Consider the following 26437-nt stretch of genomic DNA (forward strand, 5'->3'; position numbering starts at 1 on the left):
TCAGTTTATCAGAGTAGCCAGGATGCTGAGGTGTCTGTCACAGCCTGGCATGAGCCATGAGGTACAAGGCTGTGATTAAGAGCTCAGGTTTTGGAATCAGGCAGAAGACCTGGGGTTCTAGTTCTGACTTCATGCCCTTGAGAGAGAAAACATCTAAGCTTCAGTTTTCATGTTTGTAAATGGAGATATTAAGGTGCCTCTCCAGTGGCATCACTGTGAGGATTAGGTGGGATAATGTAAGAAACTCTTTGCCCATTTGGTGTTACAGTAACTACTCAATAAACATGACCTATTAGAGTGCTTGCCTTGGACTGGACTATACATGTTACCACTTTAGGTATCTGGTGTAATCCACATAATCATACTAAGTAGTAGAAGTTGTTATGCTAATATTACAGAGGAGGAAATTGAAGTTCAGGAGAGTTAAGTAGCTAATTGTCTCAACATTACACAAGTGTTCAGAGATGGAGCTAGGATTGGAAACCAGCCCTCCAAAATTGCCTTTCTGCCATGTGCTCTGCCTCGTGGAGTCGAGGAGAGCCTCTGCACTGCCATATCAGGTTAGGCTTGTCCTGGTAGAGGCAGGACAAGTCATCAATATCTATACATGCTGTTCTCTTTACAAACAGGTTAGGTTCTAAAAGACTATTGGAAGTTCATTTGTTTGAAAAGTCCAAAGTTCTAGTAGAAGTATTCATTCAGCCTGTTGGTGGCAGGAAGAGAGAGCATGCTTTTGTTCTTTATTTTTCTTTTCCTTCTGTTTTTTTTTAAATTGACGCATAGTTGATATACAATATTATATTAGTTTCAGGTGTACAACATAGTGATTGGACAATAATCTACATTGTTAACTGCTCACCATGTAAGTGGATTTACCATCTGTAAATACCAAGTGTATTTACACATAAAATAATACTATTGACTAATCAGGCTTTTGTTTTGATGAGTAACTGTTGGCAACCCTGAAAATTCTTAACCTGAAAGCAGTACAGAAGATAAAGGGTCCTAAAGGATGTGGGGACACAAAGCCATGCTAGAGGAGAGGGTCACAACCAGTAACAGAATATGGTGATATCATCAGTAGCTTCCTGGGGTGGTCGTAGCATTCAAGATGGGCCTGGAGGAAGGGGAAACATTTTGGAAAAGTGGAAGTGTTAGGAAAGACAGCAGCTCCAGGGAGCATCACGGGTACATAAAATTGAAGTTCAGTTCTGAGGAGTGAGAGGATTACTGAAAACTCTCTTAGTTACTCTGATTGGGTCACAAGAGTCTAAGACACAGACACCGTATTAGTGAACAAAAACATTTAAAGGCAGCTTTTTCTTTTCTCCACTTGTAGAGAAAACTTCCAGCACCTGAATGCTTGCAGTTCTTTTATTTGTATCTTCAAATTCTAGACCAGCACCTTCTGCTGGGAAGCCATTACCACACATGGCTGCTGAGTCCATGAAATATGGTAGTCATGATTGAGAAGTGCTGCCAATGTAAGACACATACTGCATTTTAAAGATGTTGAAAAAATAAAACGTATCTTTAATAATTTTTTATTAAGATATCATTCATATACAATCTTATGCTTAGGTTTCACATGAGCAACATTGCAGTTACTACATTTCCCCTATTATCAAGTCCGCACCACATACCCTATATGCTATAGAGTCACTACTTGTCTTTTCTGTGTTATACTGCCTTCCCCGTGCCCCCCCCATATATTATGTGTGCTAATTGTAATGCTCCTTAATCCCCTTACCCCTCCCTTCCCACCCATCCTCCCCAGTTCCTTTCCCTTTGGTAACTGTTAGTCCATTCTTGGGTTCTGTGAGTCTGCTGCTGTTTTGTTCCTTTAATTTTTACTTTGTGGTTATACTCCACAGATGAGTTAAATCATTTGGTACTTGTCTTTCTCTGCCTGGCTTATTTCACTGAGAATAATACCCTCTAGCTCCATCCATGTTGTTGCAAGTGGTAGGATTTATTTTTTCTTATGGCTCAATAATATTCCATTGTGTATATGTACCACATCTCCTTTATCCATTCATCTACTGATGGACACTTGGGTTGCTTCCATTTCTTGGCTATTGTAAATAGTGCTGTGATAAACATAGGGGTGCATATGTCTTTTTAAATCTGGGATCCTGTATTCTTGGGGTAAAATCCTAGGAGTGGAATTCCTGGGTCATGTGGTATCTCTATTTTGAGTTTTTTGAGGAACTGCCATACTGCTTTCCACAATGGTTGAACTAATTTACATTCCCACCAGCAGTGTAGGAGGGTTCCCCTTTCTCTACATCCTCGCCAACATTTGTTGTTGTTTGTTTTTTGGATGGTGGCCATCCTAACTGGTGTGAGGTGATACTTCATTGTGCTTTTAATTTGCATTTCTTTGATGATTAGCAATGTGGAGCATCTTTTCATGTGCCTGTTGGCCATCTGAATTTCTTCTTTGGATAAGTGTTCAGATCCTCTGCCCATTTTTTGATCAGGTTACTTGCTTTTTGTTTGTTGAGGCATATGAGCTCTTTATATATTTTGGATGTCAACTCCTTATCAGATATGTCATTTATGAATATATTCTCCCATACTGTAGGATATCTTTTTGCTCTAGTGATGGTGTCCTTTGCTGTACAGAAGCTTTTAGTTTGATAGAGTCCTACTTGTTCATTTTGCTTTTGTTTTCCTGTCCTGAGGAGACATGTTCATGAAAAAGTTGCTCATGTTTATATTCAGGAGATTTTTGCCTATGTTTTCTTCTAAGAGTTTTATGGTTTCATAACTTACATTCAGGTCTTTGATCCATTTCAAGTTTACTTTTGTTTATGGAGTTAGACAATAATCCAGATTCATTCTCTTACATGTAACTGTCCAGTTTTGCCAACACCAGCTGTTGAAGAGGCTGTCATTTCCCCATTGTATATCTATGGCTCCTTTATCATATATTAATTGGCCATATATGTGTGGGTTTATATCTGGGCTCTATTTTATTTCATTGATCTATTGTTCTGTTCTTGTGCCAGTACCAAATTGTCTTGATTACTATTTGTGGCTTTGTAGTAGAGCTTGAAGTTGGGGAGTATAATCCCCCCCACTTTATTCTTCCTTCTCAGGATTGCTTTGGCTATTCGGAGTCTTGTGGCTCTATATGAATTTTAGGACTATTTGCTCTAGTTTGTTGAAGAATGCTACTGGTATTTTGATAGGGATTGCATTGAATCTGTAGATTGCTTTAGGCAGGATGGCCATTTTGGCAGTATTAATTCTTCCTACCCAAGGGCATGGGATGAATTTCCATTTATTAGTGTCCCATTTAATTTCTCTCAAGAGTGTCTTGTAGTGTTCAGGGTATAGATCTTTCACATCCTTCATCTGGTTTATTCCTAGGTATTTTATTCTTTCTGATGCAGTTGTGAATGGAATTGTTTTACTGATTTCTCTGTCTGCGAGTTCATCATTAGTGTATAGGAATGGAACAGATTTCTGTATATTAATTTTGTATCCTGCAACTTTGCTGAATTCAGATATTCTAGTAGTTTTGGAGTGGATTCTTTAGGGTATTTTATGTACAATGTCATGTCATCTGCAAACAGTGACAGTTTAACTTCTTCCTTACCAATCTGAATGTCTTTTATTTTGTTGTGTTATCTGATTGCCATGGCTAGGACCTCCAGTACTATGTTGAATAAAAATGGGGAGAGAGAACATCCTTATCTTGTTCCAGATCTTAGAGTAAAAGCTTTTAGCTTTTCACTGTTAAGTATGATGTCAGCTGTGGGTTTGTCATATCTGGCCTTCATTATGTTGAGGTACTTGCCCTCTATACCCATTTTATTGAGAGTTTTTATCATGAATGGATGTTGAATTTTGTTGAATGTTTTTTCAGCATCTATGGAGATGATCATATAGTAGTTTTTGTCCTTATTTTTGTTGTGGTGGATGATGTTGATGGATTTTCAAATTTTGTACCATCCTTGCATCCCTGGGATGAATCCCACTTGATCATGGTGTATGATCCTCTTGATATATTTTTGAATTCGTTTTGCTAATATTTTGTTGAGTATTGTTGCATCTACGTTCATCAGGTATATTGGTCTGTAGTTTTCTTTTTTTGTGATGTCTTTGCCTGGTTTTGGTATTAGAGTGATGCTGGCTTCATATAGTAAGTTTGGAAGTATTCCCTCCTCTTTTACTTTTGGGAAACTTTAAGGAGAATAGATATTATGTCTTCTCTAAATTGATCTGATAAAATTCAGCAGTGAAGCCATGTGGTCCAGTGGTTTTGTTCTTAGATAGTTTTTTGATTACCAGTTCAATTTCATTGTTGGTAATTGGTCTGTTCAGATTTTCTGCTTCTTCCTGTGTCAGTCTTGGAAGGTTGTATTTTTCTAGGAAGTTGTCCATTTCTTCTTGGTTATCCAGTTTGTAAGTATATAATTTTTCATAGTATTCTCTAATAATTCTTTGTATTTCTGTGATATCTGTGATTTTTCCTTTGTCATTTCTGATTCTGTTTATGTGTGTAGATTCTTTTTCTTCTCTTAATAATTCTGGCTAGGGGTTTATCTTTTTTGATTATTTTCTCAAGGAACCAGCTCTTGGTTTCATTGATTCTTTCTATTGTTTTATTCTTCTCAATTTTATATATTTGTTCTCTGGTCTTTATTATGTCTCTCTTTCTACAGACTTTGGAACTCATTTGTTCTTCTTTTTCCAGTTTCAATAATTGTGAATTTCGACTGTTCATTTGGGATTGTTTTTCTTTAAATAGGCCTGGATTGTTACATACTTTCCTCTTGGAACTGCCTTTGCTGCATCCCACAAAAGTTGGGGCATTGATCTGTTGTTTTCAGTTTTCAGTTTTCAGTCTCCATACATTGCTTCATCTCTGTTTTAATTTGGTCATTGATCCATTGATTATTTAGGAGCATGTTGTTAAGCCTCCATGTGTTTGTGAGCCTTTTTGTTTTCTTTGTACAGTTTATTTCTAGTTTCATACCTTTGTGATCTGAGAAGTTGGTTGGTAGAATTTCAATCTTTTTGAATTTGTTGAGGTTCTTTTTATGGCCTAGTATGTGATCTATTCTGGAAAATGTTCCATGTGCACTTGAGAAGAATGTATATTCTGCTGTTTTTGGGTGTTGAGTTCTGTAGATGTGTGTTTGGTCCATCTGTTTTAATGTGTTGTTCAATGCCTCTGTGTCCTTACTTATTTTCTGTCTGGTTGATCTGTCCTTTGGAGTGGAGTGGTGTGTTGAAGTCTCCTAAAATGAATGCATTGGATTCTATTTCCCCCTTTTATTCGGTTAGCATTTGTTGTACCTATTTGGGACCTCTTATTTTGGGTGCATAGATATTTATAATAGCTATATCTTCTTGTTGAATTTACCCCTTTATCATTATATAATGTCCTTCTTTGTCTCTGGTTACTTTCTTTGTTTTGAAGTCTATTTTGTCTGATACAAGTACTGCAACACCTGCTTTTTTCTCCCTATTGTTTGCATTAAATATCTTTTTCCATCCCTTCACTTTTAGTTGGTGTATGTCTTTGGGTTTGAAGTGAGTCTCTTGACAGCATTTAGATGGGTCTTGCTTTTTTATCCATTCTGTAACTCTATGTCTTTTGACTGGTGCATTCAGTCCATTTACATTTAAGTTGAATATAAATAGATATGTACTTATTGCCATTGCAGGCTTTGGATTCATGGTTATCAAAGATTTAAGGGCAGCTTCTGTACTATCTAGCAGTATGCCTTAACTCATTTATGCTATTATAAACACAATCTGAAGATTCTTCACCCCCACTCTTTTTCTTCCTCCTCCTCTCTTATGTGTTAGGTGTCATATTCTGTTCTTTTTGTTTATTCCTTGACTGGACTTTGTAGGTAGCTGATTTAATTTTGCATTTGGTTAGTATTTAATTTGTCTACTTCCTTTGCTTTGGTTTTTTTTCCTCTGGTGACAGCTATTTAGCCATAAGCACACTTCCATCTATAGCAGTCCCTTTAAAATACACTGTAGAGATGGTTTGTGGGAGGAAAATTCCTTCAAATTTTGCTTATCTGGGAACTGTTTAATCCCTCCTTCAAATTTAAATGATAATCTTTCTGGGTAGAGTATTCTTGGTTGGAGGCCCTTCTGTTTCATTGCATTAAATATATCATGCCATTCTCTTCTGGCCTGTAAGGTTTCTGTTGAGAAGTCTGATGATAGCCTGATGGGTTTTCCTTTGTAGGTGACCTTTTTTCTCTCTCTGGCTGCCTTTAATACTCTGTCCTTGTCCTTGATCTTTGCCATTTTAATTATTATGTGTCTTGGTGTTGTCCTCCTTGGGTGCTTGTGTTGGGAGTTCTGTGTGCTTCCGAGGTCTGAGCGACTATTTCCTTCCCCAGTTTGGGGAATTTTTCAGCAATTATTTCTTCAAATACACTTTCTATCCATTTTCCTCAGTCTTCTTCTGTTATTCCTATAATGCAAATATTGTTCCATTTGGATTGGTCACACAGTTATCTTAATATTCTTTCATTTCTAGAGATCCTTTTTGCTCTCTTTGCCTCAGCTTCTTTGTATTCCCATTCTCTAATTTCTATTTCACTTACTGTCTCCTCTACCTCATCTAATCTGCTTTTAAATCCCTCCATTGTTTGTTTCATTTCAGTTACTGTGTTTTTTAAGGTGTCTCTTTCCCTCTTGAAGTCATCCCTTAGCTTTCAAATATTTTTCTGTAGCTCAGTTAGCATGCTTATGACTTTTATTTTTGAGTTCTTTTTAGGAAGACTGGTGATTTCAGTCTCACTGAGACCTCTTTCTGATGTTTGAGGGATTTTGGGTTGAACATGGTTCTTCTGAATTTTCATAGACCTGGAGTGATGGGAGTGGTCACTGGCGAGTGGCACAGGTGTCAGCTGGGAGGACAAAGTCCCTTCCTGCTTCCTGATCGCAGTGCCTGTTTCCGCTGTCTGGTCCAGTTAGCTGGGTTCAGGGAGAAACCTCTGCATTAATCTGTGTAGTTGCTCTAGGTGGTGCTGCTCTCTGGCTGGTCTGCAGGAATGGCCAGGACAGTGGGTTTGTGCGCAAATGCCAGCAGGGAGGATGGAGGGGCAGGTTGCTTATTGTGGTGGAGGACCTTGGGGCTGCATTGCCAACCAGGTGGATGGAGTACCTGAAGCTCCTGAAAGGTCCCAACTTGCTGGGCTGAGTGTGCTGGTATGATTTTGTCCAACTCTTCCCTCTCCTAAACCCTTGCCCTTTTAGCAGCCCTCTCACTGTTGAGAAGTCTTTTAAAGTACCTGCTTTGTTTTTGTCCCAAGGCAGTTGGTTGTGTGAAGCTGTTCAAGGTCTTAGTCTCTGACTTTGGTTTTCAGCCCCTCTACTCTCCAGAGCACCATGCAATGTGGGTCTGTGCTCCTGGAGTAGATTTCTAGGGCTGGGAATTTAGCAGTCCTGTGCTTCCACTCCCTCCCCACTCTGATTCTCTTCCTCCCACCAGTGAGTGAGCTGGGATGGGGAGATTGCTGGGTCCCACTGGGTCATGGCTTTTTTACTTTACCCTTTTCCGTGAGATGTCCACTTCTCCCAGATGTAGACTGGCTGATGTACTCTTACTTCTGGTCACTCTTTTAGGAATAGTTGTATTTGCTGTATTTTCAAAATATATGTGGTTTTGGGAGGAGATTTCCACCACACTTCTCATGCCACTGTCTTCTTTCCTCCTCCTAATTAATAATTTTTATGTTGATATGCCTGAAATTATAATATTTTGAAGGTATTTGATTAAGTAAAATATTAAAATTAATTTTATCTATTACTTTTTACTATTTTTAATATAGTTACTAGAAACTTATAAATGACACATGCAGCTTTCATTCATGGCTTTCTTTCTATTTCCGTTGGATGGTTCCATTCTAGAGGTATGGGTTATATTCTTAAAAGTTCTGTCATCCACTCTAGGATTACTTGAGTTAGAGATGTCTTTGAACTAGGTATGTGTCAGAAAGTATACCTGATCATTCAGATGTGAGAGACACATAGGCTCTGCTGTGACAGGGTCATGTGCATTGTTTCTTGAGCTTCAGATTTTTCAATGGCATTCTGGAGACATTGAATTAGAAATTCTCCATGGCCCCTTCCATTTAAAAATTCTATGGTTCTAGTTTGGAGTCAATGCTCAGAGCTAACTATTGTTAACCTTTTTTGTGTTCCGTTGAAAGGGCTGTATGACTCCCCTTATGAAATATCAGAAAGAGCCAGAATTATTTGTTTTTGCCTTGTGTCCTTCAGTAAATTCTGGAGTGGAAAGACTTTAGAGAGTTCTGATAAAACAATTTTCTTCCTCTCCTTTGCTTTCTCTGTCTACTGACCACATCTAGGCTTGTTTGAGTATAAGCATACCTCTGAGATACTGTGGGTTTGGTTCCAGACCACTGCAATAAAGTGAGTATCATAATAAAGTGAGTCAAATAAATTTTTTCAGTGCATATAAAAGTTATGTTTACACTATACTATAGTTATTGAGGTACATTTATATCTAAAAAATGTAAATACCTTAATTAAAAAGTATTTATTGCTAAAAATTGCTAACCAGTGTCTGAGCTTTCAGTGAGTGCTAATCTTGTCTCCATGTTGGTGGCTGCTGACTGATCAGGGTGGTGGTTGCTGAAGGTTGGCATGGTGTGGCAGTTTCCTAAAATAAAACAGCAATGAAGTTTGCTATATTCATGGACTCTTCCTTTCATGAAAGATTTCTCTGTATATCATGTGATGCTGTTTAATAACATTTTACTCACAGTAGAACTTTCCATTGATTGGAGTCAGTACTCTCAAACCCTACCACTACTTTACCAACTAAGTTTATGTAATTCTAAATCCTTTGTTGTCAGTTCAGCAATCTTCACAGCATCTTCACCAGGAGTAGATTCCATCTCAAGAGACCACTTTCTTTGTTCACCCACAAGAAGAAAATCCTCATCCATTGAACTTTTATCATGAGGTTGCAGCCATTTACATCTCCATCTCTACCTCTAATTCTATTTTCTCTAACTACATCCACAGTTACTTTGTGCACTTAAGTCTTGAATCCTTTAAGGGTTCCATGGGGATTGGAATCAACTTCTTCCAAACTCCAACAAATGTTGATCTGTTTTGACCTCTTCCCATGAATCACAGATGTTCTTGATGGCATCTAGAATGGTGAATCCTTTCTAGAAGTTCTTCCATTTACTTTGCCCAGATCCATCAGAGGAATCACTCTCTATATAGTCTTCTGAAATGTATTTCCTAAATAGTAAGACTTGAAAGTTGAAACGACTCCTTGATCCATGGACTGCAGAATGGATGTTGTGTTGGCAGGCATAAAACAACATTAATCTCATTGGACATCTTCATCAGAGCTCTTGGGTGACTAGGTGTACTATGAATGAGCAGCAATATTTTGAAAGGAGTTCTTTTTTTTTTCTGAATGGTAGGTTTCAACAGTGGACTCAAAATATTCAGTAAACCATGTTGTAAATAGATGTGTTATAATCCAGGCTATCTTATTCCACTTATAGAGCATAGTCAAAGTAGTCTTAGCATAATTCTTCAGGGCCCTAATATTTTTGGAATGGCAAATGAGCACTGGCTTTAACTTACATTCACCAGCTGCATTGGCCCCTAATGAGAGTCAGCCTATCCTTTGAAGTTTTGAAGCCAAGCATTGACTACTTCTCTCTTGCTAGGAAAGTCCTTGATGACATCTTCCAATAGAAGGCTGTTTTAGTCTGCATTGGAAATCTGTAGTTTAACCACCTTCATTAATTATTTTATCTAGATCTTCTAGATAACTTACTATGGCTTCTACATCAGCACTTGCTGTGTCAGCCTGCATTTTGATGTTATAGAGACGGCTTCTTTCCTTAAACCTCATGAACCGACTTCTGCTAGCTTTCAATTTTTCTTCTGCAGCTTCCTCACATTTCTCAGCCTTCGAATTGAAGAGAAGTAGGGTCACTCTGGAACAGGCTTTGGTTTAAGGGAATGTTGTGGCTGGTTTGATCTATCCAGACCGCTAAAACGTGTCCATATCAGTCAGCAGTAAGACTTCTGCTTTCTCATCATTCACGTGTTCACTGGAATAGCAGTTTTAATTTCCTTCAGGACCTTTTCCTTTGTGTTCATGACTTGGGTAACTGACCTGAGAGACCTTGCTTTCAGCCTGTCCCAGCTTTCGACATGACTAAACTTCATCATTTCTAGCTTTTGATTTAAAGAGAGAGACTTGTGCCTCTTCTTTCACTTGAACACTTAGACTACCTAGAGTAGGGCCTAGTGGCCTCATTTCAACATTGTTGTGTCTCAGGGAACAGGGAGGCCTGAGGAGAGGGAGAGAGACAGAAATGGCTGGTTGGTAGAGCAGTCAGAACACACACATTTATTGGTTAAGTTCCCTATCTCATATGGGCATGATTTGTGGTGCCCTAAACCGATTACAATAGTGACCTTAATGATCACTGATCATGGATCACCATAGCAGATATAATAAAACTGAAAAAAATTGAAATATTGCAAGAAGTACCAGTGGGGCACAGAGACATGAAGTGAACAAATGCTGTTGGAAAAATGGCACTGATGGACTTGCTTGATGTGAGGCTGCCACAAAACTTTATTTATTTTTTATTTTTTTTAAACAGAAGGGCAAAGTTCAATAAAGTGAAACACAGTGAAACGACCTGTGTGCTCCCCAGCTAAGTGGCCATGGCAGCTCGTAAAATGATTCAAGTATCAGGGAACTTGAAGAGGTCTCATTTCTTGGGTTCATGACCATTGCACCTACTTTAAAATACCTCAGGAATGGTGATTCCACACATTTCTTCAGACACTATAGTTGTCCCTTAGACAATGTGGATGTTAGGGGTGCCAAACCTCTGTGCAGTCAAAAAGTCATGTATAACTTTTGACTCCCCGAAAACTTTGTCAAGTTTATAGCCAGCCTATAGCCTACTGTTGACCTGAAACTTTGCTGAGAAGTGGGTTAACACATCTTTTGTATGTTGTATGTATTATATGCTGTACTCATTTTGTATATACTGTATTCTTAAGATAAAGATAGAAAAAAAAAGAAAATGTCAAGAAAGTCATAGAGAAAATGCATTTACAGTACTGTATCTATTGAAAAAAATCTGCATGTAAGTAGACCTGAGCAGTTCAAACCTGTGTTGTTCAAGGGTCAACTGTAGGTCCCTAAAACTGAGAATTGAGGTTTTTTTCCCTTTGGGTTCTACTGACATTAATAAAAATCTGTCATTTTCCTTTTCCTGAGGATTTGTAAATATCTTTCATCAGTTCATCTTCCTAAATGGATTGTCTGTCAATCTATTAAATATACCCGCATAGGAAGCTAGAGATGTCAGACTTGACCTTTATCTGTGAGGAATCCCTGGTTAAATGGAGAGGGGGATGGCCCAACAAGGAGAAGGCATCGTCCTCGGTGACTTTAGGACAGGCAGAGCGTTTGGGTGCAGATAAGGAAAGGCAATGACCCTATGTGCACACTCAGGCAAGGAAACATTTACTTTGAAATTAGATTTTTTGATATTTCAAAGTGAGACAAAGTTTAAGTTAGATAGCCACAAGTCAAATAAAATAAAATAAAATCTTCTCCACAGCTACAGATTCAATTCCATGTAATGGAATGTCAGTGTCTGGGTAGAAGCTTGTTTCCATACTGGAACTCTCTGTCCTACCAATTACACTTTAGTATTTTGCCATTCAATTTATTATTTTTTTTTGGAATAAGCATTTATGGTATGTTACATTTTTTAAAAAGGTGATATGGAAAGAGGGTTATATAAAAGCCACATTTTATTGGTTTAAAAAACAAGGGTACTGGGGAGGGAAAATATTGCTATGTCTGTGGTGTCTGTTTTACAGCAAGCACCTGAATGTGTTACCCTTAATGAAATCTTGACTTTTCTCTCAATGTGAATAAATACATCTGCAGAGGTATTTTTGGTAGCCAGCACTTCTTGGCTTTTGAATTGAGGTTTGCAGGAATCCTAAAATGATAGGCTACTAATGAGTTCAGATTGAAATCTCAAATAATTGGACTGATTGCAAACACAGAAATGGTAATAGCTAATGTTTATATTCTGTGGGAGATGATTGTTTTGTCTACTGTGCAAACAACAATTTATTTTTTGAGTGGATAGAAGATTAAAGTATTCATCAATTTAGGTATCTAAGATTAGGAGATATTTTATTAAATACATAAAATATAAGTGTGCATTCATCCTTGTACATTAAGTGCCGACAATGTAATGTACATTTTGAAAAAGGAAAACTAAACTTTTATTGAATGTATTTAACACTGAAATTCAGACACTCACACTATAAGGACAGCAATTTATGGAAGATTTCCTTGTAAATAACTAGGAGAATCTAAAATACTCATCATGAACCTATTGTAATTTTATAATAACAAAAATAAGTAAATTTGTCAAGTTTATAGCATCCTAAGGCTTTTCAACATACAATCTATAAATGAGAAGAAAATAAATAAGGATATCTCTGAAAGTATTTGTTCATATGCAGTTCTAGCCACATGAACAATACAGATGTTCATCATTTTCTCTGGGGCTGAGAGGTTGACAAGAAGTACATAGTCACAGTGGTGGCAGCAACATTTACATAGAGAGTTGAACTTAATTAACAACAGGAATAGCATGCTAACTGTTGCCTGGAAAATTGCTTTAGATTAGAGCAGATATGGGTTCTCTAGGGTCTCTTTCTCTCTTCTGACCCAGAGTACTCTGTATCTTAGTTTCTATAATTAAAAATCAGTGTAAAAATTTAAAAGATAATTGAATGCCTGTCTAAGGCATTGACTATAACTAAGTTAGGAATCACTAACATGGATTTTGTTGGTGTGCTGGTGCCTGAGGGCTAGCAGTGCACAGCTCGTTTGTAAGGACTGTATGTAGGCATATAAATAATTGATATACTACTTAGATTTTGAGAGTTCAGTTACCCTTTGTTCACCAGTAAGTAAAATAATTTTCATTTATTGCTATGCATGTAAAATGGGAAAGCTAACCACACATTATAACTTCAAATTATTATCTGTCATCTTCTTGTGTAATGAGGCATAAAGTTTATATAATTACTCATTTATTTATTGTTATTTGTTCAGTATGTTTTTATTGAAAGCAAAACATGTGCCAGGCAGGATATGAGGGACTAGGTTTGTAACAGTGGACAAGATAGGAAAGCTCCTGAGCTTGATGGATGAGACAGACAACAGACTAATGAACGGACATGCTGGTTACCGACAGCGATACCTGATGGGGACGGCATCCACAATGACAAAGAAGCTGTGTGTGAGGGGCAGGCCTGGTGGGGTGTTACCGCAAGTGAAGATAATCAGTTGGGAGCCTTTCTAAGGAGGCAACAGTTAAGATGAGACCCCCAAAAGTAAATGAGGTAGATTTTCAGTGTGAAATGGTTGCACACAGCCCATGGTGTTTAGTCTACTCAGCGCCAAGGTGGTCCTGCCATCACTGAGGCACTGGTGTGCACGGGGGATACTCTGAGTTGGCCCAGGAACCAGACCGATTAGGAAAGATGCCCTAGCACACAGCCTTGGGGCACCCAGTTAGGCATATATTAAGCCCAGAATTGCTGCGTGATTGGCAAGCCCAGGGAGGTCTCAGGAGCGCAGCTGGAAGTGGCACTCAGATGGGGGTGGGGCGGGGTGGGCACAACCATTTACCTATTATGCTGTGGAAGTATTTCAGTATTTGAAAAAGCAGTATGACATGTGGAAGGGCTGGATATTGGCCCTGTTTCTGTGTCCAAGGGATTCTGATGGCTAACCAATTGCAGTTACAGGTCACTAAAAAAATTCTGGCCACTTTACATAGTTTAGAAGAGAAAAAGGAAGGGTTAAACTGCTGTTTTCAAAGCTGACAGTCTTGATTTTCTAGTCTGGGTCACATTTTGAGGCAGTAGGGTTATTGGACTGGCTGTGTTCTTCCCAAGAAGGTAACCAGCCTGACTTCATGTGCTTTTTTTACAGGCGGCATCACTGTCCCCATCTCCCTACGAAGATTTACGATAAAACAGAGAAACCATGTCTCATCTCCGAATACACCGAGAACTACCCCCTCTATCACTCTCACCTGCCCAGAGGGTCCTTCAAGCCCAAGCTGGAGTACCTGAAAGCGTCCGTGCCAATGGAAGGCCTGAGCACATCGAGGTGAGGGCAAGTAGTACACTAATGGAGTAATGTGCAGTACTGATAGAATGCACAGCATCAGTGCATGATCAGTGCATGCTATTAAAGCCTTTCATGTCAATATACTGTATCTCTGAAAGAACATCCTGCTTTTATTAGCATGCTCAGTTTTTCCCAACTTCCTCTTAAAGAGAAAGAGTTCTTACTTGCTGAAGCAGGGGTGAGGAAGGCTAACTTGATTACATAATAAAGGGTTAGAAGTTAAGTAAAGTAATAAAGGGATGGAAAGGGGCTGCTGCCGAAAAAGGACTTTTGGGCTTTGACGCATAAACTCCAGGTCGACTTGGGTGATGTAATGATGGTAGTCTTGGTGAAAGAGAACTTGGTAACAAAGAAGGAACTTTTAAAAAAATGATGCCACAGATTTTGAACTGGGGTCCCCTCGAATGTTCTTCAAGAATATGAACAAAGAATATCTCCTTTTAAATTGCTCTTGACTTCTAAACTCTGATTTCTTACATCCAGGACTGTGCAGAGACTGAACTACCTGGCCCTGTGTATCAGAGTTGCAGAGGTACCTGTACTGAGAGGGTGGGGGGAAATGATCCGTCTCAGCATTGCAGGACTCTGGGAGAATCTGCTATTGACAGTTCAGTTAGTGACCTCCAGGTGGGGACCTGTGACTGATGACCTAGCGAGCAAAATCACTTTGGAGTGCAGTTCAGCACTGTCTCAGATGATACGGCTCTGTCCCTAGGTGAGGCCTGAAAGATGGATGCCTTCCCTGCCTCTGACGTTCCTAGTCCTACAGGGCAGGATCGTTGTGAGGTGCAGATGATAGGATATGTAAATTGTTCTGGCATAGTGCCTGCACATTATAAGATTCAAGACCTGTAAATTTTCTTCCTATTGCTTCCCCTTTGCTTATAATTTTGTGCTTTTCTAGTAAAGGTCCCAGCTGGGCCAGGCTATGCAGAACAGCTCTAATTCATTCTGCCTCCAGGTTTTCCCCAGGATAGACCTGAAAACATCTTCTTTTGACATTGTGGGTTGGAGATATGAGGTGTTCCTACAAAAAGCTGCCATCTTCTGGATCCAAAGGAAGTCCATGTGTTGGTTATGGGGCAGAAAGACCCACAGGGGGAAAAATGGAGTAAAGGGATTCCTGATCTTGGTGGGAACCACTGGACAGGGAGGGAGTCCTGGTCTGATGGATGTTGAAGGATGCTCTTTATTTGTTGCCCACAAGCTTAAGAGAATGAGGACAAACCCTCCCTCCAGGATAGGAGCCCTGCCCTGTCACCTAGCTCTGAGGTCACTCCATAGAGGCCCAACACCCTTACTCCTCCTCATGGTTCTTTGCAAAACAACTTCCCCTCTGACCTGTCCTAAATTATCCTTGCCTCATGTCACTGACAACAATAAACATATCACCCAGAAGTTCCCTCTGTCCCTGTCAGAGCCAGAGTCACAAGATCACTCATGTCAAGCTGTGGCTAATTTGGAGGAAGGCAGGTACTGAGAGAATTTCCAAAACAAGCTACTGATAATCATAAGGGCCTTAAAAAGGATCCATGGGAAGGAAAAAGAATAGAAAAGCTCCTCTGCTCTCCTTTATTTCCTTCTCCAGAAAGAGAACTAAGGGGGAAATGAGCAGAGGGCATTTCTTCTCTGCCCTGTAGGTCAGTTTCATCATTTCTCAGGCCTGTGCCTGCCGTGCAGGGTCCTGGTTTTCAGACTGAGAACACAAGTGTGTTCCTATCCGAATGCATTTTTTTTTTGGAGTTCATATGAGCTTTTATTGAGATAAATTAACAAAAACCAATTTAACCAATCATCTTTTCTCAACCTTATAAACTTAGCAGAGGCTCTGGCCCATATGTGTGTACATACAATAAAACCATTCCCTACTGGGAACGCAGGGAAGCCATCATCTGGGTGCTCCACCAGAGGCTTCTGGGGGAAGGGCTAGGTCAGCTCTCTGTCTGCTCTCCGCTGTATCTGCGTGGCTGTCATCCTTCTGCCCTGAGAACCCTCAGTATTGGAATGGCCCACCCACTTCCCTGTCTGAAGTCAGACCCAGCTTAGTTTCTGAGATTGGACATGGGGCTGCCACCTGCTGAATGAAAAAGTCATGTGGCCCAGGGCTTGGCTGGGTTTGGTGATTAAGCCCAGACACAAAAAACACCTGGTTTCTGGAAAGGTTATCATCCCAGCATGAGGCATGATTACAGCTGCACGCAACTCCTACTGACTGTAAATCTTGGGGATTTACAGCAGGTGCCATGAGGGGAATGCTTGTGATTTTCAGCCCTTCTTATATGTAACTGTTTCTTGAAGGCCTTGGTAATTCTGTCACATGGGAACTGCCTTTAGTTCAGATAGACGTGAGATCAATTTATGAATAAGGGGTTTGCACTTCAAGCCTCATTTCCCCTTAGGCATGTCACCATGTAAAACACTTGGGTCCCATTTTGGGACATTATTTTGTTAGCTAAACCTCTGAAGATGGCAGAGTGGATAGATTCATAAAAAAGAGCTGAGTCTTCAAGACCTTGGTGTCAGACCTTTATTCTCTAGGAAGGGGGACCATGGGCAGTGAGAACTAGGAGTGCGAGGTGGGGAGGTGGAACTGGGTTCAGATGTGATGGGTTTGGCTGAAGGGTAGAGGGCAGGGAGTTGGCAGCAAAGATTTCTTTATTTATTATGATTCCTGAGCAAACTGGGGAGAGTAAGGGAAGGAAGAGCTAGAAGAGAAAAAGCATTTGGAATCTTCTCTGAAAGCCAGAAAAGAAGCAAGAAAGTTGTCATAGGTTTGAATCTTTCACAACCCATATTTCTGTCCAAATACATACTTCTCAGAGCTGCAACCCTGAGCATATACTTACTCCCTCTGTAGATTGGGCTTGAGAACTAATGAAAACATCCAGAAATAGGTCTCAGCACTAGCCTTGCCTGGGCAATTTCAGAGCCTTTGATGTTGCACATCTTTGATTAATTTTGGGGATGTATTGTTCATTATTTCTTCAAAGTATTTTTTTCTGTCTCTGAGGCTCTGTTAATTTCTTTCATCCACCCCCTTTTTCTGTTTTCCAAATTGGATAGTTTTTATTCATCCATCTGCAAGTTCACTGAGCCTCTCCTCCCCTTCACTCTACTAAGCTTGTCCAGTGAAGGTTTTATTTGTATATATGTATTTTTTTCAATTTTAGGACTTAAATTTGGTTCTTTTCAGGTAGTTCCTATTTCTCTTCTGTGATTTCTGATCTTTTAATTCATTATAGCCTTATTTTGCTTTTTGTAATGGAGCATAGTTAAAACAGTTGCTTTAAAATTTTTGCTATTTCTAACATCTGGGTTTGCTTGGGGTTGGTCTTCATGATTATTATTTTTTCCTTGAGAATGGATCACATTTTTCTCTATATGTCAACTAATTTTGGATTGATCCTGTATTTTGTTAAGGTTATGTTGTGGAGACTCTGGACTTTTTTTTTTTTTTACATTCCTTCAAAAGTATGTGTGTGTGTGTGTGTGTGTGTGTGTGTGTGTGTGTGTGTGTGTGTGTGTGTGTGTGTGTGTGTGTGTGTGTGTGTGTGTGTGTGTGTGTGTGTGTGTGTGTGTGTTTAAAGGCAGATAGGAGATAATTTGATTGGGTTCCAACTGCAAACTCTGTGTCTTGGGTGGCAGCTCAAATCTCAGCTCAGCTCTTTCTCTTTAGTGTGGCTGCCTGAGGTCTGCCTCGTGCATGTGAGGTCAGCCAGAGATTTGGGCCCAGTTTACAAAGAGATATTGAAGCTTCTTGTCTCCGGTTCTCTCCTTTCCAGGATTCCTTCCTCACTTCCCAGCACCTGTGGTTGCCTCAAACTTGGTCCCCTGGTTCTGTGGTTAAGCAAGGAGGAAGGTTTTTCTTCACATTTTAGCTGCCTGGCTTGGCACAGACTGAAGCCTGCCTTCAGACTGGAAGCTTTGAAAAAAACGGAAAGTTACACAGAGGCTCACCCAATACCATTCCCTTCCTCTATCTGTTGGCTCTGTTCCAGAATCTGCCTATTTTGAATGCTCTTTAGTATTCACGAGGAGTTATTTTTTTATATTTTGTCCAGAGTTTATATGAAGTGGTAACGGATATTAGCTTCAGCTTTAGTAGGGGTGAGTTGATGAGAGAGTGGAACAGGGGACAGGTGCTGTGTGACTTGAATCCTGGAGGCAGGTACTTGGAATCCCATCTGTCAGTGAAGATAAGGAGGGCTCAGTGTGTCCTTATCAGGATCAGAGGCATGAATCAAATCCTGTGCATCGGCCTAAGGGTCTTTCTCAGTGTGCTGGCATGGGTTCCCCAACCCACCTGTGATGATGTACTGATTTCCTTAGAGCGTACCTTTTAACCCTGGAAAAATTTAGGATTGTGTGTGGAAGGAATTAAACTAAATCAATTGACAAACAGCAATCTCAAAGGAGATTGAGAGAGAGGACAGACCACGAGGAGGGGTGTCAGAGAGGTCAAGGCGGGGAGAGAATATTAGCAAAGAATGAGTGGGAGGATGGACGCTGTTGGAATGGCGCAGGATGAAGGCCTAAGGAGCAGTGACTGGCTTCGGAAACAAGGTGGTGCTTTGTGGCCGCGGCTGGGGCAGACTGAGGAGGATCCCCGTCTGACAGGAGGAGTGGGGGCGAGGCAGGCAAGCCCGCGTGCAGACACGCCTTTCTAGGGGAGAGAATAGGAGGGGAGCGGACTGCACTCAAGGTTGTGTCATATTTTATTTTTTTTTCCTTTAAGGATGGGAAAGACTGGACCGTGTTTAAATACTGACAGAAAAAAGCCAGCAGGAGGTAAAGGTTAAACCACAGACTAGGAGGTAGTCCATGGACAGGTTCCTGAGAAAGGAGAGGTTTTAGGGTAGAGTTAGAGAGTGGCTTTGGGCAAGAGGAGGAAATTTTAAAATGAATTCCATTTAAGATGATTGATAAATTGGGCACACTAAGAAATTCTAGAGTTTTTATAGTTGAATGTAGTTTTAAATAAAATATGTCATATAACCATTTTATCATGGTGAAAATCTCCATTTCCTACTTCCAGGTTCATGACCCTAGTTGGTTGTTATGTTATTTCTTTTTTCCTTTTGTCAGACTCTTGTCAAACACCTCTGTCTAGCTTTGCCTAATGATTGGAAGTCAAGTTGTTATGACTTTCCCAGCAGGGCGACTTTAACCTTTACTTAACTTGGAGTTTAACTCTTGGCCTTCCATACTATATAACTTTTACGGATGTGCAACTAGAAGAAGCTTAACATCTTTGACCGATTTTTTTCTGGGCTCATAGTCACAATGGGCACAGGGACTAGGAGATTTAACACAGGAAGAGAAGGGAGTATTCTTAAAAAAAAAACTACTGAGGCTGAGAAAATTCTGGTAAGAATAAAATACTTCTTTGTGAATTTAAAAGCTGTAAGGTTATGTGAGACTGGGGACATGCCATTATATTGTGGTTAATGATAGGTTTCAGAGAATGTTCTCAACATAAAAACAATGAGAAAACACAGTCTGTTAAATTCACTCTTAAGCTACAATAAATATTTTTGGGTGGTGTATAAATGAAACTTAAAACTTTTCCTATCTTCAGTTGTAGATCAGCCCCCCACTCCCCAAAGATCGTTTGCCCTAGTTATAGCTGATCCGTAAATTCAACCATAGATGTACTTTTCACAAAGGAACTTGAATTTTGTACTGGAGAAGGAGATTCAGTTAACAATTTCATTCTCTAAACATACCGAGCAAGGATTTTGCTGCCTCAGTTTTTGCCTTTGAGTAACCAGCTTCAGGACAGTGCGTGAACTGGTGAGTTTGGTTGTGCGCATGCACATGCTTTTTTCCTGGAGAAACAGTGGGAGATGTGGGGCATTAAGTGTAACTGCCAGAGGCCTTGGCGACTTCGGAAGGAGGTTCTCACAGCAACTCTGATGGGAAGGTAGTGCTTCCCTCAGGAGAAGTAAGGGCAGAAGAGGATGTCATGGTCTGTGTGAAGGGTCCCAGGGTAGGCAGGCCTGTGACTGGAAAGCACTCTTGGCTTCTCTGTGGTTGGGAGGGCTCCGTGGGGGCCCTTGAGCATTTGGCTTTGTTGCTCATTGCTTGCCTCGGTCTTTCCTGATACTCGTTCTTGGAGCTGAAGAGTACTGATCACTTGAGCAGCCATTGATGAACACGGGTTTACATGGGGATGTGTGGTCTCAGACTGCCTGCAAGCCCCTCACTACCCCTTCTGGGAGTGAGGAGAGCTCACTTCCTTTGGGGGCACTCCCCATAGAATGCAAACTTTCTGATAAAAGCTGCTTTGTAGTTAATGTTTTCAGACAGGGCTTTTTGGGCATTCCCATTTTTTTCTGCAGCCTGGTACCTATGCTTCTTGCTCCCTGCTGCAATTGGTTTAGTATTAAAAGGATGCCAGCATGAAGTACTTGGACCCTAAGAAGAGTAGAAATGTGGAAATGACCCTTGGGTTCCTGTTTAGCCTGTTCACTCCATAAGCTCTGGTTTATACACAGCCAGCTTCCAGACCCCTCAGGTCACTCAGCTTCCTCTTGCTGTTTGCCAATAGGGGGCCCTTGGGAAGGGAAACCAGGCTGAAGACCTTGTAACAGCTGCTGAGATATATTTTTAAACCTACCCAGAGGGTGTCACTGGGAGTTCAAGTGGAGCATCTCCCATTTCCTCCTTAGACCCCTAGAGAGGCTAATTCTCCTGCTTCCTAACTCCCTCCTCCCATCCTACCAGGCATTTTCAGGGCCTGGTTTGGGTTTATTGACACCCATGTGTATAATTCATGCAAGACAGGTTACAGTGGAGCGTGTTACCTTTGCTAGTCAAGCATGGCTCAGTAATGCTGCTCCAGATTTCAGCCGGGAAGTAGATTTTATTGGTGTTTGAGCCTGATGTTTTCCTGTCCGGAAACCTCCCCCTTCCCTTGGCAAAGCTGTTTTGGCAAGCACCATTAGGGAAAATCTCCCTTCTACTTGTCCAGTGGGATAAATGGGTTCCAGGCAAAAGCAGGCTGTTGCATAAAGCAGAAGCCCTTGGGAGCAAGGGCAATGTTTGCTTACAATAGCTTGCATTGAGCAGTAGGAAGCTGAGATTCCCCTGGTGGGCAGTGTAAACCCTTGCTGAGCCCTGTCATTGCCAGGCTGGTTCCTGGTGGTGGTACGGTTAACATCTTGGCAGTTGTATAACCGTGGGGTGCTCTGGGAGGTGAGTGCTTCCTGTTTCTTGAAGGCCATCTTGCTTTTGGTATCCCACTGTTTTCATGTCCCCTGAAATAGTGGGGGCATTGATGCCAGAGAGCCCGCTTTATTGTACTTTTCTGTCCTTCTGGGTTTTCTGTAAGATAAGTAGAGGGAGAAGACAAACATTAAGCAGGATTAGGGAGCGCAGACAAGGAGGTGGTGGAACCTGAAAAATAGAAGTTAGCTCCACAGTGAGGAGAGAGAAGGAAGAGGCCTTGCCTGTGGGTCAGCAGGAGAGGTGGGAGATGAGGCTGGGGAATGAGGCAGAGACAGGTCCAGGAGAGCTTATAAAGCATGCTAGAGAATCAAGCTTTATCTGCAAGATTATTTCAGCTGGGGAATGAAAAGCCCCAATTTCCATTTTAGAGAGTTTATTCTGGCCACACTATGGGAACTGAAGTAGAAGTGGTGGGAATGAAGCAGGAAGTCCACGTGGTACATTGTTACATGATTAAGTGAAGCCCCATCACAGTCTGAACCAAAGGGGACTGACAAACGCACGAGGTGGAGGAGCTGCACTTGGTGAGAGCCTGGCCCTGAGAGGGGGCCGGTTGTGGACAGTGTCCTGGTGTCTGACTCGGGCGAGAAGAGAAGGGTGTGCCTTTCTCAAAAGTAGGAGAGAGAGGAGGAAGAGCAGTAGAGGGACAGAGCAGAAGATGACTTCTCAGCAAATACTTGTAACATTGGGTTGCATAGAACCCATGAACATTATTTGAGCCAAGGGCCCCGCTGATGCGTGTATTTTTCTTACAGAAGAGATTTTGGGCCTCACAAAGTGTTACCAGTGAAGATCCACCAGCATGACCAGTTCATCCCAAGTGAAGAGAATATGGATTTGCTCACAACCTATAAGCAAGATTACAACCCCTATCCGGTCTGTCGAGTGGGCCCCATAAAACCTCGGGACAGTAAATATCCATGTGGTGACAAGATGGAGTGTCTTCCTACTTATAAAGGTGGGAGAACATTTGAGGGGCAGGTCGTGGGGAGGACAGGCTGAGGAATGTATGCAGGATGGGAAATGTGTTTTATATGCACACCCTCTTAGTGCAGGGGTCAGCCAAACTACATCCTGCCGGCCAAATCTGGCCTGCAGCCTGTTTTTGAACAGCTGGATAGCTAAGAATGGTTTTTAAATTTTTGAATGATCTAAAAAAAAAAAATAAGAGTGTTATTTCAAGAAATGTGAAAATTATATGAAACTCAAAGTTCAGTGTTCATATGTACATTTTGTTGGGACACAGCCACACTCATTTACGCATTATCTATGGCTACTTCTGTGCTAGAGCAGCAAAACTGAGTAGTTGTGACAGAGACCATGTGGTTTGCAAGGCCTCAGACATTTAATATCTGGCCTTTTATAGAAAATATTTGCCACCCCTGTCTTCGTTTGCTGTTGGAATCCTACATTAGTGAAGCATTTCAAGTTTAAGCTAAGTTAGATTCCACCACTGATTCATCCACCCATTTGAAAAATTATCAAAATGTAATGTATGTACAGAAAAAATTACAAATCATACAGACAATGACTTTTGAGGGAATATATCCATATGAACAGCACACAGATCAAGAAATATAACACTCATACTCCCCTCCAATCACCCTCCCCACCCAGGGTAGAACCATTACATTTACTTTTAACAATATTAATTAGTTTCGCCAGTTTTGTACTTCATATAAATGGGATTGATTCACTCTTTCCTGAGCATTCACTATATCCCAGGCATGGTGTGAGGAACTGCGAAGGAAGCATACTGACCTGCCCTGACTTTATAGTCTAGTAAGAGGGACAGGATAGAGCCCTGTGTGCGGTGCAGGTGATGTAGCAGTCTTTCTGTGGGGCACGAGCCAAAGGCTGAGACCATGGGAACGGGAGCCAGTTTGTGATCAGTAACTCTTCTGCTTATGATGCACATGGTTGTCCTAGGAATACATGCTGAACCGTTCATCCAACATGCTTGTGGATCTCTAAATGACTGTGATAATAGTTGCTTTTATTTAGTCAAGCCAAACGCTTATGCAATGGGAAGTGGCGAGGCCTGAGGGGATGTAGGAGTCTTCCCAAAGACTGTCCAGGAGTCTAACCCTATCATTCCAGAAGACCCTCCACATGACTGAGCTGTTCTGCTTCTTCCAGGAACTGGGACTTAGGGCCAGTCTGACATGGTCCTCTTCAGAAACCTGGGCTTTGTCCTTTTACCATCTTAGTGTCATCCTCTCCTGTTCTCCCATCGCTTCCTTCTGCCAGATCCCATCTGGGGCATTGTACCCTAAAATGGCTTCACTTCCTGCACCCCAACATCCTGGTTTATTGGCTCCTCTGTGAAGCATCTCCTTCCAGCTTTTATCCACCCCACTATGACAGTCCTTGTTCTCATTGGGACCCTGGTCTGCTAATGCCTCAGCCTTCCCACCACCAGCCCTTCCTGGGCCTGCCCTCCTGTACCTACTCCCCATTATGTCATTGCAGCGCATCTTTTACCCTGTCTCTCCTCTGTCCTTTGGTTGTTTCCTTCCGCAAAGCTCTAATCCTGCCTTCTCTGTATCTATGCCTGGACATATACCTGAGCATATCTCCAATCTTGTCAGGTCTAGCCCATTTTCCACAGACAGGAACCACGGAGGTCTTTTAAAAATGGTAATCTGATCTGACCCCTTCTCTGCTGAAAACTCCTCAAATAATTACTAAGGCTCTTAGGATAAAATCCCGAGCCTTTACCAACACCTCTGAGGCCTTGCCGGTTCTGTGCTCCCTCCGGGATGCCTCTGCCCTGGCCACAGCACCTTCTTTCAGTGCTTTTCCTCCTTTTCTTTTCTGCCGTAGGGCACGTGGCACAGGCCATTCCTTCTTTATAGAGTCCGGCTCCCTTTCCCTGTCTAGTGCTCACCTTCCTGAGCAGTGGGAACATCACGCCCTTCGAAGGCTTCCAGGCCTTTCCCATCCCAGATGAGTCAGCCTGTTAGATGCTCTACCTATGCTTGTGCTCCCCTATTTTCTAACTCATTGTGTGACTTTCTTTTGTTTTGCTTAACATTTGTCTCCTTGGCCAGACTGTATGCTCTAAGAGGGCACGGTTCTTTTTCTTTGCTAGGCACCTCAACAAGGTAGGCACCAGAGTGGATGCTTTACAGAGGAGCCAATAAACCAGGAGCATGGTGGGGTGGTGCTCTTGCCTCTATGGGCCCATTCTTCCTTTTCATCCAGTATTTACAGGGAGGCAAGAAATGGGGCACATTGGACACTGAGCAGGCAGCAAGGAGGCACAGAGCTGGAGCAAACCCTTACCTCTCATGGTGAGGGAGTGGGGCCTCTGGCAGGGCAATACGTCCTTTCCTCCACACCCTTCCTATGGGTTGCCGGGATTTATCAGTCTTAGTGTTGTAGCTACTGCCTGCTCAGCTCAGTTTCCAACCCCCACCTTGCCTTAGATACAGGGAGAGGCCTGGGAGTGAGAAATGCTCCCTGCTTACCTTAGGGGCTGGAAGCATGAGGTAGCCCAGTGTTATTATTTGAAGAAAGGTCCTTCCTACTCCTCCTAGCAAAATACTCACCCCTCAAAATACACACACAGAAAAAAAAATCTAATACTTAGGCTTTAGTTTCTCCTATCTCTACTTGTCTCATATTAGTCTCCTTCTCCAAATAGTTACATATTAAATTGCCTCCTGCAAATCAGAGAGTAGTATTCTACTCCTCCAGTGGAATCTTGGCTGATGTTTCCCTACTGATAAAGTTAAATAGAGAAAAACCCATTTTCTTTTACATTTTTCTTAAAATTCTGGAATCTGTTAACTGCTTACCTACTTATATAGAATTAATGAACAAATACTAGTCAAATATCAACAGGACTGCCCAGAACTAGGCATATGTAGATGGTTGTGTGTGTGGGTGGCTGGGGGTAGTGGTGGTGGTGTTTGTCCTGGCTTACATATACTTGTGGTTGGATTTCATAGTTTGCTGAAATTCAGATCAAAAAACAAACAAATCAGTATATAGCCAAAGGAAACATATTTGTAGTTAGATTTGACCCATAGCTGCCTGTTTGCAATCTATGCATCTTAAGTTTTTTTTTTTTTTGGAGGGGGAGGGATTTAACACATACCATATTCTACTACTTTAAATGGTTTATTTGTTCCATTACTCCCCTATGATATAATGGCTTCCCAAACTGGGAATACAACGTATGTATTCCCAGCATTTAGCCTGGTGATGACACAACAAAGGCGTGTTTAGTGGGGAAATAAATAAGTGAATGAATTGTTCTGAACCATTGTTCACAAGAGACAAGAGCTCCAGGTGATACAGTTTGGCATTAGATTTACAATCCTCACCCAGCCAATTACTCTGTGGGTTCTGGCCAAGGGCAGGAGTGACTCTTAGGAAAGACCTATGACATTTACAGGGTGAGTCTTGTACAATCTCATACACATGTAAGCACCCACACCCTTGCCTTATCTCTTGATGTGTAAGTATATATATTTTGATGACTTGTTTGTCTTTTCTGGAAATTTGCTGCTTTAGTATGTCTTTCCCATAGCAACCTTCATAATTTTATGGCCATATACTGATTCTCCTTCCAAAGGAAAAAAAAAAAAGAATCTAAAGACAAAGGTCATTAAATATCTGTATTTCAGTGGATACCACCTATATTATGTCTATGTGCTCTATTTACTATAGTTCCACAGGTAAAATATGCAAACCTCTTCCTTTCTACTCTTATGTAGTACCTTTATTGAGATCCAGAAAACCACCATTAAAATGCACCAGCAGCAGCATTTGGTTGTAATTTTGACATTTTCAAAACAATGTGCAATTGAAAAGATTGAGAGTATAATTACTTGATGCTCAGCTTTATGTTTAGCTAAGTTTTTTAAAAAAAGACATATTATTGAATGGAATCCCTTTTAAAGAGGTTCTTGCCAATTACCCACATGACACCCTGGCCCTGAAGGGCTTTACTGA

The 26437-nt window shown here is 41.1% G+C and overlaps 1 protein-coding gene across 3 annotated transcripts in view; it reads left to right on the forward strand.

Moving 5' to 3' along the window:
* The window catches only part of SAXO1 (stabilizer of axonemal microtubules 1), a 99702-nt gene that overhangs the window by 61351 nt on the left and 11914 nt on the right, over positions 1-26437 (forward strand). For all 3 annotated transcript variants that reach the window (XM_073218485.1, XM_073218475.1, XM_073218473.1), the window contains 2 exons: positions 14042-14221; positions 22228-22430. In XM_073218485.1, the coding sequence (XP_073074586.1) occupies positions 14199-14221; positions 22228-22430 (226 nt within the window). In that variant the 5' untranslated portion in view covers positions 14042-14198. The remainder of the gene's footprint in view (positions 1-14041; positions 14222-22227; positions 22431-26437) is intronic.

Source organism: Manis javanica, chromosome 2, assembly GCF_040802235.1.
Source record: "Manis javanica isolate MJ-LG chromosome 2, MJ_LKY, whole genome shotgun sequence".
NCBI classification, from domain to species: domain Eukaryota; kingdom Metazoa; phylum Chordata; class Mammalia; order Pholidota; family Manidae; genus Manis; species Manis javanica.